Source organism: Diabrotica virgifera, chromosome 3 (genome assembly GCF_917563875.1).
Source record: "Diabrotica virgifera virgifera chromosome 3, PGI_DIABVI_V3a".
Classification (NCBI taxonomy): domain Eukaryota; kingdom Metazoa; phylum Arthropoda; class Insecta; order Coleoptera; family Chrysomelidae; genus Diabrotica; species Diabrotica virgifera.
In genome coordinates, this window is record NC_065445.1 from 241,631,157 (window position 1) to 241,648,606 (window position 17,450).

The window sequence follows — 17,450 nt, forward strand, 5'->3', positions numbered from 1 at the left end:
CATCATTTTACTTCTACAATACCTTTTATTTTAGTATTATAGAAAGGTTCAAAAAGTTGGACGGGTTTAAAATGAATGGTTTTTGAAAAAGAAAAGTAAGATCAATTTATAGAGCGCATTTTTAAATTTCCTTAAAAATCTTCTTTTTCTACATGTAACTTGAAAATGATAAGAGATACAATAATGAAACATAAAACAAAGCTTTAACTCAACAAAATCATACATTTTTGTGTGGTACCTTTGTTTCGTATATCTTATCATTTTCGAGTTACATGGAGAAAGAGGAAGATTCTTAAGAAAATTTAAAAATGCGCTCTATAATTTGATATTATTTTCCTCAAAAACTATTCATTTTACACCAGTCCAACTTTTTGAGCATAGAAATAACACTATAGTAAAAAGTATTATAGAAGGAAAACGATGCATTTAAATTCTGATGGATGAGGGGTTAAATGTACTTCTCATTTTTTTTTTATTCCATTAGTCATCAATTTATTTGCAGCATATCTCGCTTACTTTGAATGTAATCTACATTTAATGTGGCTCGTTCTAAAGGTCTTTTTAATCGCTACAAAAGGTATTGGTAGAATTATACAACTAAAATCGACCGTTTCTCTTTTCTTTCAAGTTGAATACACCGATTTCAGCATGCACCACAAAAACAAATTCTTCTCACCTACCATATCTCTTTTTGTAATATAACTAGAAGATAAACGAAGGAACGAATCTCTTTGTTTTTTTTTATAAGCTACAAAAAAGTTTTATATAGTGGTTTTCGTTAGATGCATAGATTTTAAGGTATTCGCAAAAAACCGCCCGAAAAGGTGTCATTTTTCAATAAAAACGGCCAATTTTCAACCACGAATAACTCAAAAATTATTGAGTTTTCAAAAGAAAATTATTGAACACTTTTTGCTTAGAATTAGGTCTAGGCACTTCCGTGGTTATTTTAACCGAAAAATTTTACACCCACGAGAAGGGGTGGGAACCACCCCTAAGATAAAAGCGCACATCGACGTAGGGTAGACTTTGATTCTTGAACTATTCTCTACTTATTGTGAAAATATCAAGTAAATCGATGTAGTAGGATGGAATTCGGAGCCAAATAACCTCATTGAAAAATGTGCCCTATTAAAAAATGTGTTATGAAACTTTCAATACGATAAATAATGGCGACTTACTATTCTTGACTTATTTACTTTGTTGCTAGGGTAACGCGAACATAGTTATAGAGATTACTGTTCTATCATATTATTATTTCTTACACATATTTCTTTCAATATGACATTTTTTATTAACTAGCCAATACAAATGATTCGGTGAATTGTTATACAGGATGAATTTTAATAGATTGGGCTATAAAATTCATACAAATTTGAAACGGTATTTATAATAAAATGCTCGCAAAAGATGGAAAGAAAAAGAAGCATTAAGAAATAATCACTAAGACGATCGTGCAAGGAATTTTGTATCTTTATTAATAAATGATCATTAAAACAGTCGAGCATAAAAATTTGTATGTATCTCGGGCGTAAACAGCGATTATGGACCTTACGTGTTAATAGCCCTCGCCTATCGGCTCGGGCTCTTACTTTCACGTCGCGGTCCATAAACGCCTATTTTACGCCCTTGATACATAAATAACTAGTATCCACCCTTATTTCGGAACTGTCATTGCATGTCCTCGATACTCGATATCCCCGCTGTCTATTCTTAATGATTTTTAAAATCTCAGTAGTCTTGCTCAAATGTTCTGGTATTGTTGAATTTCGAATCTTCTCCTACGGAACTTTTAAAATTCTTTTATAGCACCACATTTCGAAAGCCTCAAAGCGATTTTGATCAATTTTCTTCACAGTTTAAGATTTACTTGACACCATAAAGTAAAACCGAGAACATGTAGCAACGAAGTCGGCGGATCCTTAATGCCAATTTTAGGTTTGTGTTACATAATACTATGGATATCCTTTTAATAGCCTTGCCAACGCTTTGATTACAAAACAAATAAAAGGGTGCTGTACAGTTCGTTTAAGTCTCTGTATATGAATCGGAATCAATATGATCTTACATGTTTCGATATGCCCTAGCTCATCAGAGGTCTGTGTAGAATCCGAATTCATTAAGAGAAATTTAAACGAATGTGTATTTGAACTTCACACTTTAACCGAGCAACTACAACAGTGCCATCTACTCTGATGATTATGAATGAAACAGTCTTGAATTTGTCTTGAACGAAACAGTCTTTGTGATGTATGAGATGTTACGTGCATTTAGGCAAGGCTTTTGCCGAAGTCCTATAGCCAATTTTAACATGGAAAATCATAGACCAGAAATGTGTATATTTATTATAAGATACACAATAAAATTAGTAATCAAATAAGGACATATATTAAAAATATTGGAAATACTGATTGAGGAAAAATGGAATAGGGGAGTGCAATTAGAACGAAAAGATACAACGTTTCGGAAAAAATCAAACAAGGTTATATTTTTCTAAAACTTTTTTGTTACTGTATAAATATGTTAAAGTAAAACGTTCTACTCACAAATTTCGCCGCTAATTGTTTATTAATTGTTTAAACAATAACAATTGTTTTGTATAAATAATGTTAAGAATATGGGTCAATTCAACATTTTATTTTGATAAAAAATGTTTTTATTATATTTTTGATTATGCTGAACCCGAATCTGACATTACAATTTACAAATTCAAAATGGTGGATTCAAAATGGCGGATTTTTTCCTAAAAATCCTTAAAAAGTAGTTGTAAAATCCGAATTTTTTTTATAAAACGTGTTTGTTTACATATATGTGGATATTTTTGAGAGGTTGCTGAACCTGAATCAAATTTTGATAATTTAAATTATAAAATGGCAGATCAAAAATGGCGGATAACTTAAAAAATGGTTGTAAAATCATAATTTCGTTACAAAATGTATTTATTTCTACATATATTTATTTTTGAGAGCTTTGATAAACCTAACTTAAATGTTAACATTATAAACTATAAAATGGTGGATCCAAAATGCGGATTTTCTAAAAAAAAACATAAAAAAGAACATTTTTCTAAAACATTTATTGTCTTTATTTTTAACAGGTTGTTGAATCTGAATTAAAGATTAAAAATTTAAATTTTAAAATGGCGGATCGAAAATGGCGGATATTTAAATGAAAAACAAGTAGAATCCAATCAAACCAATATGGAATTTCATTCTAAAAAAAAAAGATAAACAAATAATTTTCACAATAATATTAAAAATTTAAATGTATTAGAAAGAATATTTAAAAAAAACAAATTTTCGATTAGAAGGATATGATTACATATTGGAACATAGTTTTTAATTCCAAACCACTTTCGTTTATAAGAATTTTCGATATTGTGAAATATAAAGGTACTTTACTCTTGAGTGAAATTCTTATTTTTTGACATAGCCCGTATAAAATTAACGAAATTTGATATTTGATGGTTGTATCTTATGTTATATATGATGCAGAGTATTTTATAAAGAATAACTTTTTTTCGTAAAACTGATATTAAAAAAGTTATCAATAGGTTCCTAGTTACGCAGACATACTGTATAAGAGCTAAAAAAAATTTTTTTGTTGAACATTTTTTATTGGTAAAGCTTATTATTAAATGTATTTTAGGTAAATTCTACAGAAAAAAGTTTTGATCACTCTGTATATACATTTTTTCGGCTGGTAATTTTCGGTTTTTGTATTACATTTTTGTTATCTTTCTTAGTTTTCTCAAAAAGAAATTGTTCATTTCATTTTTAAACTAAAATAATTCAGTGTTTTTTAAAGATTACATCCCAAGCTTTAAAAAAATAGCAAAAAAATTGTAGTATATTTATTTAAACTTGAGTAATACCGTCTTAGATTGGTGGGAATTCTGTAAAACTACGAAGTTTTCAAAAATTACATTTTTTGAGACATCGTATTATTTGAATTAAATTTTTGAGATTTTTTTTGAATGAAACATCGTTTAGTAAGATGATTGAGAGGTAAGTTGTGCAAATTTGAGAGTTTTATAAATAAAATTGTATTAGTTACACATTTTTAAATCATTTTTAAACAAAATCCATGTAAGGCTCATTTTCCGCCCACACCGTACTTATGTCCATACATTTTATTTCTTTTTATTACAACCATAAGATAGCTTATTTCGTCTTCTTTCATGTCCAATTTGTAAAATTTCTTTTGATCCATTAGTTAAAGAATTACATTAAAAAAACTCAACCGTGCACTTCTTCCAACGCTAGTTTACAGTGCGCCAATGTGTGTGAGAAGGGTGACTTTAGCGTTATAAATAAAAAATTACAGAAGCTAGAGATTTAATTTTAGAAAAATCTTAATATAAGGTTTTTTTTGTAAAATTTTCTGAATTTTTCAATGGTCAAGTCAGTTTTTTTCTAAAAATTATATTTTCGGAGTTATTTAAAAAAACATTTAACTTCGCTGTTCATTTGTTTAATAAAAGATGAAGCACCCACTTCTCGAGTAGAACTTTTTGATATGTTGTTTATTAAACATTTCTTGATGAAACTACAAAAAGTTTTTTCTTGTTTGATTTTCTCCGAAGTGAAAATCTAAATGCACTCACTCTGCTTCTCAATTCTTGTGTACTAATAATATAATAATATAAAAATTTATAATATTTACATTTGGCATTATTTTGCAGGATCATCTTTCGTTACTGAATCAGATCTAACGCATTTCTTTTACAACCAAGCTAACCCTTCCGAAGGTATTCGAACTGATATCTCCAACTCTTCTGATGTGGTTCGAGCTGGCTTTTCACCACAAAAGGATACTTTTTTCTACGTTCATGGATGGAATGACTACTACACCTCGAACAAAACCGTCCAAAAAGTTGTGAGAGCTGTGTTAAAAATCCACGATGTTAACTTGTTTGTATTGGATTGGTCACTGGCATCGAATAACTCATTTTATTTCGGTTCTATTCTACAGATGAAAAGGGTGGGTCACTTTTTGGGAGATCTGATGGAGAAATTTGCTAAAACTGGTGGCCTTGATCTTAATAGAACTACACTATGCGGGCATTCATTGGGTGGTCATGTGGCTGGGATTGCTGGTACTCATTTAGGAGGAAGACTTTACCAAGTAGTGGGTAAATATAAGAATAAATTTAGCTATTTAAAATTCTGATAGGTACAAGATTATGATCAACCATTAATTCGGTACGGCAAAATTTTTGCATAGTTGTTTGTGACGATAATATAATCCTATCGTCTACAGTACGCCTATGTATTAAGCAAAGCGTGTTTTTATATTGTCTCTTGCATTTTAAAAGGCGGAATATAAATACTTTCGATTATTTTCTGTGTGCTGAACGGAGAATAATCAACAAGATATAATACGTGAGTTAAACGTATTCCAACCATATTTCTAAACCTTCCGAACCTCGTCGTCTTGGCGAGCTGAGCGATTTGGACGGTTCACAACACCATCCCCTACGCGAGCTGAGCGTAGATCCTTACATGTGTTACCCTCTGGTGAGTTGAGCGAGATTTTCTCTCCTTACATACCTATTTTACGTTAATAAATAAATTTGACGCCTAATCCACTCGATCGTCGTTTAGTATCATTATTCATGTATTAAATATCGTCATTGACCCGAGCTTTACGAGTGTGCCATATGTAGATTGTAAAAATATTTTGATAACGAAACGAAATTAATAAGTAATTAACGCTAATTCTCTTATCTTTTTTATGTTTGGTTTTAAAATAAATGCCTTAAAAAACCAATCACATCTTTGACAGAAATTGTTACCCGAGTTCATCATATGTTTCAAATTGATAATATTTATTAATCTCATTATCATGGAAATTTAAAATTTTCTTGGTTATGCTATTTTTCCTCATTCATTCTTCTTCTTTAGGTATCATCTCCTTAGCGCAGGTTGGCGATGACTTCTGCAAAGTCTTCTCGATTTTGAGTTTTTCTTATTAAACCTTGAAAGTTTAATCCTATCCATTATTTGATATTGCGTAGCCAGGTCATTTCTTATCTACCCGCATCTGCCTTCTATTTTCCCTTATATAATAAGCTGAAGGAAGCTATACCTGTTGTATCTAAATATGTGTCCAAGATCAGATGTTTTACGTTTCTTGATAATTTCTGTGAGTTCACGTTCTCTATTCATACGCCTTAAAACCTCTTCATTTCTAACGCGGCCGGCCCATGAAATTTTCAGCATACGACGAAATAGCCACATCTCAAAGATCTCTAAACGTCATAACGAGCTGACTGTTACGTCCAAGCTTCCACGCCGTGTAATAGTACACTATCCGCTGTGAGCTCGTACGTAGAGGGGATATTTACAAATTCTCGAGCGTCAGTAGTGGCAAGTCTGTAAACGTTTACCGGAAATTTGACATAAATGTCAAAGTGATTAATGTAAAATTAAAATTAAAAACATTAATTACAAAAAAATATTAGTTGGTCAAAGCTGTGGTATATAGTTTTGCCTTAAATATACTTATGTTTTAAATACTGAATTTAAGTTTTTTTAATGTTCCGTAATATGTAATTATAATTTAATCTAAAAATCTTAGCGCCATCTACACGATAATTGTGAAAGTATCCGAAGTAAGAAATTCATATTTTATCAATAGACCGTCAAAATGATTAGCAAAATCTTAAAAAAATCGATTACAATTTAATTAATTTTTTGCGTTGTAAATGTTAAGCGATAACAATTAAATAATAAATTTAAAAATTACCGGTGAAAGATAATTCCAGTAATCCGCTAGGAGCGCCACCAGCGAAGCTCAGAGCGTATTGGCTCTGAGCTTCGATGGTGTCGCTCCTAGCGGTTACTAATTCAACTTTTACCGGTAATTTTTAAATTTATTATTTAATTGTTATCGCTTAATATTTACAACGCAAAAAAGTAATTAAATTGTAATCGATTTTTTAAAGATTTTTCTAATCATTTTGACGTTCTATTGATAAAATATCAATTTCTTACTTTGGATACTTTGACAATAATTGTGTAGATGGCGCTAAGATTATAATAGATTATTTATAATTATATATTACGGAACATTAAAAAAACTTAAATTCAGTATTTAAAACGTAAGTATATTTAAGGTAAAAATATATACCACAGCTTGGCCAACTAATATTGTTTATAATTAATGTTTTTAATTTTAATTTTAAATTAATCACTTTGATATTTATGTCAAATTTCCAGTAAACGTTTACAAACTTGTCACTACTGGCGTTCGCGAATTTGTAAATATCCCCTCTACGTACGAGCTCACAGCGTATATACGCTGTGAGCTCGTACGTAGACGGGATATTTACAAATTCGCGAGCGCCAGTAGTGGCAAGTCTGTAAACGTTTACCGGAAATTTGACATAAATGTCAAAGTGATTAATTTAAAATTAAAATTAAAAACGTTAATTATAAAAAATACTAGTTGGTCAAAGCTGTGGTATATATTTTTACCTTAAATATACTTACAAATGCTGAATTTAAGTTTTTTTAATGTTCCGTAATATGTAATTATAAATTAATCTGCGCCATCTACACGATAATTGTGAAATTATCCGAAGTCAGAAATTCATATTTTATCAATAGAACGTCAAAATGATTAGCAAAATCTTAAAAAAATCGATTACAATTTAATTACATTTTTGCGTTGTAAATATTAAGCGATAACAATTAAATAATAAATTTAAAAATTACCGGAGAAAGTTGAATTAATAATCCGCCAGGAGCGACACCAGCGAAGCTCAGAGCGTATACTGTTATGCTCTGTATTTTCTCTCTGTGATCAGATTGATCAGCATATTCTTATTTTGATTAATTAATTAATTATTTTAATTACTACTTATGGAAAACAAAACCAAAATTAAATAAAACTTTTTGGAGGAGTTTTGGTTTCAGTAGTGTCTACGTATTGTATTAATGTAGTTTAGATCCAGGTTCTTTTTTTCAAGCATTATTTTGGCTGATCATGTTTGACTTTTTGTATTTGTCATACCTCTTTACTTTTGACAAAGGTTAGATTTTATATTGTTTTAGATTTACAGCTGCATGTGATCTATTTATTTTTAGGTTTGGATCCAACGTCAATCCTGTTGACTGCCTTTCAATCATTTAATCCAATATCCAAATCTAGCGGTCAGTTTGTACAGATTATTCATACGAATGCACTTTTTTATGGGAACTTTGTAGCAACTGGCCATGCCGATTATTATATCAATGGTGGATGGGTGCAGATACCAGAATGTGGTCTTAATGACGTTGAAGCATGTTCACATTTAATCTCCATCGACTATTACGCTGAGTCATTGGTAACGGGAAATTTTATCGCAAACAAATGCGGCGTTAATTTGTTGATCTTTCATGGATTTTGCCATAAGGCTTCTTATATGGGGGAATATCAATTGGACAGAAAGTAAGTAAACTATTTATCGCTCCCATGTTTTACTGTAATTTTTTTTTTATTATCCAAGCTCAAAAATCCACTGCTGAACAAAGGTCCCTTCTCCGTATTTCTACCCGCCTATCTAGCGCCACTATCATCAGTCTATAGTCTGGGAAGATTATCGGAGAATAGGTCATTTTTGGGAAAAGTTATTTACCGGCAATTTTATTGTTGGAATCGAATCTTATGATTGTATATATTAATAATATAGGTATATGCAAAGCTCGCAGATACTGTTCTACTTTTTTTAGAAACAAAATGGCGCCCGAAAATCGTCTTTTTTTTTAATATTTGCTCTATAACTTCAAAGATTTTAACTTTACATCAAAAACACCCAAATAAAAATTCACCGTAATTAAATTCTGCACAGAGAGTGTTTTTCCCGATTTACTTCGACGAAAATTTTTCTCGCAAAATGCGGGTTTTTCCAACAAAATCTTTAATTTTCAACTAAAATTTTAGATAAGTAATTGTTTATCAATAATTAAATAACTTTGTAACATAAAAGCTCCTTTCGTATAGACAACAATTCCAGAAGCCGATGTAAATTGAATGAACAGTTTAGCAACAATTGAATTGTTAATTAAAAATTTACGGTCGCTATAATAACCACAATAATTACGAAACGTAAGAATATTTATGATTTTTGTATAAAAAGGCACTGTACCTATCTAATGTACTTTACAGAATTGAAATTGGACTATTTAAGCGGCCTCAGGAATATTTTAAAATTGTGAACAATTTTTTGGCGTATAAACAAATAGAACATCTCGAGAAATATTAAATTAAATTAAATCATGAAAACGGTATTAGAAAAAAAGCAGCAGTATGCTTCTTCTGAAAGAAAAAACGTTTAATTGTATTGAGTAGCAGCAGTATGCTTCTTCTGAAAGAAAAAACGTTTAATTGTATTGAGTGGTTCCTGAGATACAACCGGTCAAAGTTGACCGGCATTTACGGCAAAGAATAAACAATAGGATCATAATTTTCGAACCATTACCTTTTTATTTTTGTCCTCTTTCTCCACATTAATTTTCATATCTTTAAATTACTCATAACATATATTATTATAATCAAAACTATCGATATTACGAGTGAAAATTGACAAAAATAGCAAAATTCCAATCAAAAATAAGGTTGTAGTAAATGTAATCTAAATAAGTTCAAAATTGGTATATGTTAAAAAAATGCATTTTCTTGGCTTCCTATGGAGCAATTTTCTTCATTCTTTTTTTGTTCCCAAGTAACTCGAGTAGAGCCATCTAACTAACGCATTATTAAATGTCAAAGTTGCTTTTGTATAGTTATAATAAAAAAATTAATTTATTAATTTTTTTTAAATTTGTTTAAATAAAGATTGTTTAAATAATTATACAGCTTTCAAATGAGAATATTTGTGTTTTTAACGTTAAAAGTTACAATTGTAGTAAGCTTATCTAAAAAACAGTCCACAACTGGAAAAAATATGTAGTTTTCTTTTCTTATAAATAAATTAATCTATTATACCAAAACAAAAGAAAGTTTGACATTTAATAATACGTTAGTTAGATGGCTCTACTCGAGTTACTTGGGAACAAAAACTAATGAAGAAAATTGCTCCATGGGAAGCCGAGAAAATGCATTTTTTTAACGTAAACCGATTTTGAACTTTTAGGTTAAACGTAAATCTTCAAGATTTTACAGTACAATAAGAACAAAATGCTATAAATAGCTACATATTAATGATGAAGTGTATGCATCTCTATACTATATAATGTAAACTAGCTGATTCTTCCTCCTTCCTGTTTTCTGGTCAGTCCGTTGTTTTCTATGTCCTGTATTTAAGCTTATGATGGCTTGTGTAAAGCCGAAACGCGTCCTTTTATGATTTTTAACAATAATAAATAACCTTGTTGTACCTCTTCGAGTTTTTTTTGTAACTGGTTACCTCGAGACCACATTTGAGTAATATGGATACTTCTCTTCATGTGATATCAAAAGGTGTTCTATCAATCACGCATGGTCTGCTTATTCAATAGTTTATAGATGTTTAAAAATCTTATTTCCACTTCGAAAATGTTACGATTATTGTCGAATCGATGCTATTTATTTAAATTTACCTATTTGACCTGTATTATATATTTTTTTCCTAATACAGAAACATTTCAGATATAATCCGGCTCTCACTATTGTTTTTAGGGCGAGAGGTTCCTACTATTTGGATACTAATGCAAAACCACCATATGCAAAGGGATAAAAACGAGTGCCTCTATTCAGAAAAAATATGTCTAATAGTAAACACACAGTAGATTTTTATTTATTTTTTTTTTTGTATTTTTGTAACTAAATAAATTAAATCTCAGACCATTGTTTTTGTTGAGAATATTTTCCACAGTACTCAACAAAATAGACTAAATGGAAATAAAACAAATGTCAGAACCATATGTGGCAATGATAAACATCAACGTAGATAGGTAGTATCACCAAAAACAATGAAGAAACACTTGCACACTCCTGCAGAAAATTTTATTGGGGAGTAGGTAATTTGTGTCCTGGAAATACATAGAAACAGATTAATACATAGACTAATTGAAAATTCAAAAACAGCTTATGTTTCATTTAGGTTCAGACGTGATGCACCATCCCCATACGCATGTTTCTGTCTCTCTAGACGTGTTCAGTGTGGCTACATGAACACCTGTGAATCGAAACGAAACCAAGCTGCCTATTTAAGACTCGATTCTAGATCCTGACCCGAATATTAGCGACGTGTAATTTGTGTTGCCTATATAAACTTTTGAATCGCGAAACGGGCCTGGGCTTGGGCCTGGATTCCGTGCACTGTAGATATCTACAGTCGCTTTCTATCGATGTCAATTTTCATGAAAATATTTGAATTTTTAGCTTTAATTGAATTATTTTCTAGTTTTGCTAGGTTATACTCTAATTGATGCTGAAGTGACACTTAGTAAAACAAGAAAATATTTGAATTAAAACTAAAAATTCAAATATTTTCATGACAATTGCCATCGACAGAAAGCGACTGTAGATATCTACAGTGCACGGAATCTAGGCCCTGGATTCCGTGCACTGTACTACACGTCGTCGCTTTCTATCGATGTCAATTTTCGTAAAAATATTTGAATTTTTAGCTTTAATTGAATTATTTTCCAGTTTTGCTAGGTTATACTCTAATTGATGCTGAAGTGACACTTAGTAAAACAAGAAAATATTTGAATTAAACTAAAAATTCAAATATATTGACATTGATAGAAAGCGATCGGCGCGATGTCAATATATTTTAATTTTTAGTTTTAATTCAAATATTTTCTTGTTTTACTAAGTGTCACTTCAGCATCAATTAGAGTATAACCTAGCAAAACTAGAAAATAATTCAAATAAAGCTAACAATTCAAATATTTTTACGAAAATTGACATCGATAGAAAACGACGTGTAGATATCTATAGTGCACGGAATCTAGGCCCTGTTTATTATCGGTGGCATATTATGTAGTTCACTATTCCTGCCTTTTTTTTTCGCAATAAAACTAGCATTTGTTTTAAGCTCTATTTTATTCTTCCAAGAAATAAAGTCATCATGGTTGGAAAACTCTATTGTATCCAGGGCCGCGCCGTTCACGTGTGCAATGTGTGCGGCGCACACAGGCGCCAGCAATTAAGGGGCGCCACTAGAGTTGTTACAAAAATTTTACGTAGGTCAAAACAACTTTTACCCATTTAACGACCTTGCATATCTCAACTTCAAAGGTAGGTAAATTACGTATTGATTTATACAATCTGCATAAACAAGGAAAATCCGGTCCAGCAGAATTTATGCTTTACAGCCATTGCACAAAAATTTGTTAGAAATATATGATGCTTTATGTGATATAACACAGTCGGATAAATTTGATCTTAATTTAAAAAAAATATCAAGCTAGATATTTAGGAGATGAAATATCAACATTTACATTCATATTCTCAGTCCACATATAGGTATGGTATGAAGTTCTGATGAAAGTTAACTTCGTTAAAAAAGTTTTACAATCAAAAACAATGAATATGCAGCCTACCTTAAATGCTTTGCAAGAGTTAAGGACGTAGACTCAAAATTTAGCGCCAATGTGTTTTAAATTCATTTTTTTTTCAAATTCTGAGAAAACTAATAGGTGTTTTTGAAAAATTTAAACTTAGAATGAAATATTGCATTATTACCGAGGCCCGAAAGTCCCTGAAAACTTCTATAATGTTTATTTTATTAGGTTACAGGAGTAAAAAAAATTAGTGTGATTTTTAATTTCAAATATCTCAAACTTTTTGGTTATTCTAAGGGACTTTCTGCACTCGGTAATAATGTAATCTTCCATTCGGCGTTTAAATTTTTTAAAAATTCTTATTAGTTTTCTCAGAATTCGAAAAAAATTAATTCATTTAAAACACATTGGAGCGAAATTTTGGGCCTACACTCTTAAAACAATTCTTGCTCTAGTTTCGGATAGATAGCAAATTTAATATGATGTTATTACTACAGCAAATGAAACTGCAGAGAAACTGGATGTGGAGCCCAGTTTTCAACCAGACACACAGTTCGGCGTCGGAAAAAAGCAAACAGTTCGATTACGAACCTAAAGACGAACCGATTTTTTATCCTAAAATGTCATACACAGTTAATTTCTTTTATTGTGTTCTCAACCAATCATTAATTTCAGTAAATAAAAGATTTTCCATATTGGAAAATCCTGTTGATCCTTTCAAATTTTTATATAATTTAAACGACAGTACAGAACACTCACAATTAAAATTTTTGTTAAGAAATTTGTAAAAAATGAGTTAATAGGGGCAGACGATTTAATTGAAGAAATTATACAGCTTCAGCCTTTGTTAAAAGAATTAAATAATGTTTGTAAAATTTTAAAATATATTTTTAAATGAATTTATTGCAGTTTACACAAATTTAGCAATAGCTCTTCGCAATTTGCTCACTCTGCCCATATCTGATGCCACTGCTGAGTGATCTTTTTATAAACTGAAACTTAAAAATTTCTTGAGATCAGACCATCAGTCAAGGGCAGTTGATAAATTTATCTACGATTTTTATAGAGTCGTCAGTATTAAACAAAATTGATATTCACCATATTATAAGCAGATTTTTCAAACTGAAGACGCGAAAAGTTAATTTTTTATTAAATAGCTAAGTATTTCATGTTTCCTACCTACCTATATCTTTAGGTTTTTATGCTGTTAGGCCAAAGATATATTTTTACTTAAATATTTTAACTTGATTTATTTTACTGTTGCATGTGTAAGAATTTTTAGTTATTTTTTTTTGTTACAATAAATAATTGTTCATTTTGGGCGCCATTAAATGTTTTGCACACAGGCGCTACAACGTGCTGGCGCGACACTGATTGTATCGTATTGCATAGGAATTGCTATGAGAAGTTTCATAATGTTTAATAAAGTCCTTTTTAAAAGTTGCATGATAATTACACAGAGAACATTTATGTTGAAATGTTTTAGTTTCTGCAGAAACTAATAGATTTGTATGCACTTTTTTGACATGAAAGTTAAACTTGACTTATATCTAAATTGTTTATCACAATGTGTGCACTTATAGACATTGCCTTTAAGCGCTTTTAAAAGGGCAATTGCATCAAATTTGTCGGGATGCGAACTTTTTACGTATCTTTTTATATCATGTTTACGTTTATACACTTTTCCGCATTGCACGCACTTATTAATTCTTTCCACACCGAACATTTTCTTTGTCAAGAAAATGAAATACCTACTCAAAAGCAAACACAAACACACTGTGAACAGTAGAAATGATTGAATTGGAAAATTGATCTAACAGCTTCACTGTTCAATTGGTAATTATACAAAGAGTCTACATTCTACCACATCCATTACTATTTTAATATTAAATATCATGCAACCGCAGTAAATATCAGTTTTTATTATCACTAAATGGTCTTTTCAGCGTTTTAAATAACTCAAAAGAAAATGCCCATTTCGTCGATTCAAGTTTATATAGGCAAGAAGGCAACCCAAATTACACGCCGCTAATCTTCGGGTCAAGATTTAGACAGAATACTATTTAAGCAGAACTGTAAAAATAATTCTGCGTATCGGACGCTCTAGCGATAGTGACATCTATTACAGAGAGAAGTCCCGGATCTAAACAATAAATCGGAAAATTCCCTTGGAACCACTTTCTGGTGACATCCTTAATATCTGCCTCTTACAATTTATAAGGCAAGAAGACGACGAATATAGAACACGGAAGGCGCTCTAAAATGTGCAGTCACATTCCGTCTATTTGTCTAGGAAAAATTACGTGCACGGAATCAACGAAAATTAATTCCGTATACTCAAAATATAAGTAACATAAATTAAAAAACAGCTTATGTTTCATTTCTGTTCAGAGGTAATCCGCCATCCCCTACGTACGTTTTTGTCTCTCCAGACGTCTTCAGTGGAGCTATATGAACACCTCTAAATCGAAACTAGGGATGGGAAAAACCTACCGGTTATAACCTACAACCGGTTTTTTTACTTCGCAATTACCGGATTTGCCGGTTGTTTTTTTGTCACGGTTATAACCGGTTTTTTCTTTTTAATGTAATAACCGGTAAAAAACCGGATAAGTTACCTTAGATAATAAAACCTTAATAGTTAGCAAAAAAATAATGAATTCCAAGAAAAATTAATGTTTGTTTAAATTCAGCAATAATTATTGATTTGTATAATGTTTATATTCGTTAATGACTCACGCTCACTGAAATATGTTTAATCAATGTGATAAGCTGCACTAGCTATTTTGATGAACTTGAGAATAAGCACGTCGTGTTTGCTGAATTGGGGATCCTATTAAAAAAGGTATTAAAAGATATTAGTATCAATATCAGTCAGCAGTGTGCTGTGCAGAATGTGAAGTCATATAGTATTTTTACTACAAAAACGTTATTACGTAGGTCAAAATTTTTGACGTAAGAGAACTGTCAAAACATTAGAATGTGACTTTTCATAAACATGGCAATAATGAAAAGTCACATTCTAATGTTTTGACAGTTCTCTTACGTCAAAAATTTTGACCTACGTAATAACGTTTTTGTAGTAAAAATACTATATTTGTATTATTTATAATAAATACTGTAATATAGCATATTATGTACCTACAAAACGACCCTGTGGAATCACTTAAAAAAATGAAAAAAATTAAATAGTTTTGTGTGTCTTGTATAAAATGTGTTTTTTTTTTTCGGAAATACAACAAATTTGCAAAAACATTTAAGACAATAATATATCCAATGCAGAACTTTAACAATGATTCATTATTTGTTGTTACTAGATTTACTATGGTAGGGGAGCCCAAGCGGGGATTTTTGCAGTTACTCGAGCGCGTCAGATTATCATATAGGGAGAAAGCTGCTACCCTGCAGATGTACCTCTAGCATATATTGGCTCTTAACACAGGGGAGTTCGTTAAGGGGGACCCGAAAAAAAAATCTATCATTAAAAAACTCTAGATTGTCAGATTAAGATATGGTAAGTTAAGTACATGCAAAAGAGTGTATATTTCAAAAATCTGACGATTTGAGCCGGGCGTAAGAAAATGGGCGATTCCCAAAGTTTCACAAGAAAAAAGCGAAAATTTCGCGAAATGAATGACAGATCAAAAAACTAAAAAATATGTGGTCAATATTTTTTAAAAATCTATCGAATGATACCAAACACGACTTTCCACGGAGAGGGCTGGGGGGTAAATTTAATAATCTAAATACGAATCCCGCGATATTTCGCGAAATGAACATCAGATAGAAAAACTGTAAAATACACTTATTTAATATTTTTAAAAAATCTATTGAATGGCACCAAACAGGACCCCCACGGAGGTGGGGTGGGGGGTTACTTTAAAATCTTAAATAGGAGCCCCCATTTTTTATTGCAGATTTGGATTCCTTACGAAAAAATAAGTAACTTTTATTCGAAGCATTTTTTCGAATTATGCATAGATGGCGTTAAAATCGGAAAAAACGATTGTTGGAAATGGAAATATTGAAAAAACTCTGCTATGCAGAGTGTGAAGTCATAGTTGTTGTATTATTTATAATACATGCTATAGCTGCACAAACGACCCTGTGGAATCACTAAAAAAATGAAAAAAATAAAATAGTTTTATGTATCTTGTATAAAATGTAATTTTTTTTTAAAATACAAAAAATTTGCAAAAACATTTAGGATAATATTAGATCCAGTTCAGAATTTTAACAATGATTCATTATTTGTTTTTATTATTTTTACTATTTTTGATGTTACATTTTTGTTTTTATAATTTATATAAATATATGTATACACGTTATAGTCTTATTTACTTCATATTTATTACGTTTATAGCCTTATAAAAATAACTTACCTCATTTCACTACTTTTGTATATTTCAATTATTTGGTATTATTTGGACCCGAAACTTTCATTGGGTTAGTTTATTATTATAAAGGGTGTAACAAAAAGGTATGTCATAAATTAAATAACAGTTCCTGGGACCAAAAGTAGATAGATTTAATCTAATTTACCTTAGTACAAATGTGCACTTAAAAAAGTTACAGCTCTTTGAAGTTACCAAATGAAAATTGATTTTTTCCAATATATCGAAAACTATGAGATTTTATATTGAAATATACATATGGAGTATGATAAACTAAAGTGCAATGTAAATGTGACGTTGTAACTTATTGGGTATTGAGTATTGATTCAATAAACCTAAAACTGGTTTTTGGAACAACCGGTTTTTTTGACCGGTTTTAACCGGCAGGTTAAATCGTAAGTTAAAAAGACCGGTTTAACTGAAAGCCGGTGTTTTGTCAACAACCGCCATCCCTAATCGAAACAAAACGAAGCTGCCAATTCAGAGGCATTAATGTAGCCCCACTGAAGACGTCTGGGAGACAAAAACGTACTTATAGGGACAGTGGATCACCTCTGAACTGAAAAGAAACATAATC

General features: G+C 30.7%; 1 protein-coding gene across 1 annotated transcript in view; it reads left to right on the forward strand.

Annotated features, from left to right (window-relative positions):
* The window catches only part of LOC114325852 (endothelial lipase-like), a 30,629-nt gene extending 19,816 nt beyond the window's left edge, over nucleotides 1-10,813 (forward strand). Inside the window, exons 2-4 of the mRNA XM_028273987.2 lie at nucleotides 4,685-5,134; nucleotides 8,094-8,436; nucleotides 10,645-10,813. Of these exons, the coding sequence (XP_028129788.1) occupies nucleotides 4,685-5,134; nucleotides 8,094-8,436; nucleotides 10,645-10,702 (851 nt within the window). The 3' untranslated portion in view covers nucleotides 10,703-10,813. The remainder of the gene's footprint in view (nucleotides 1-4,684; nucleotides 5,135-8,093; nucleotides 8,437-10,644) is intronic.
* The last annotated feature ends 6,637 nt before the right edge of the window (nucleotides 10,814-17,450 follow it).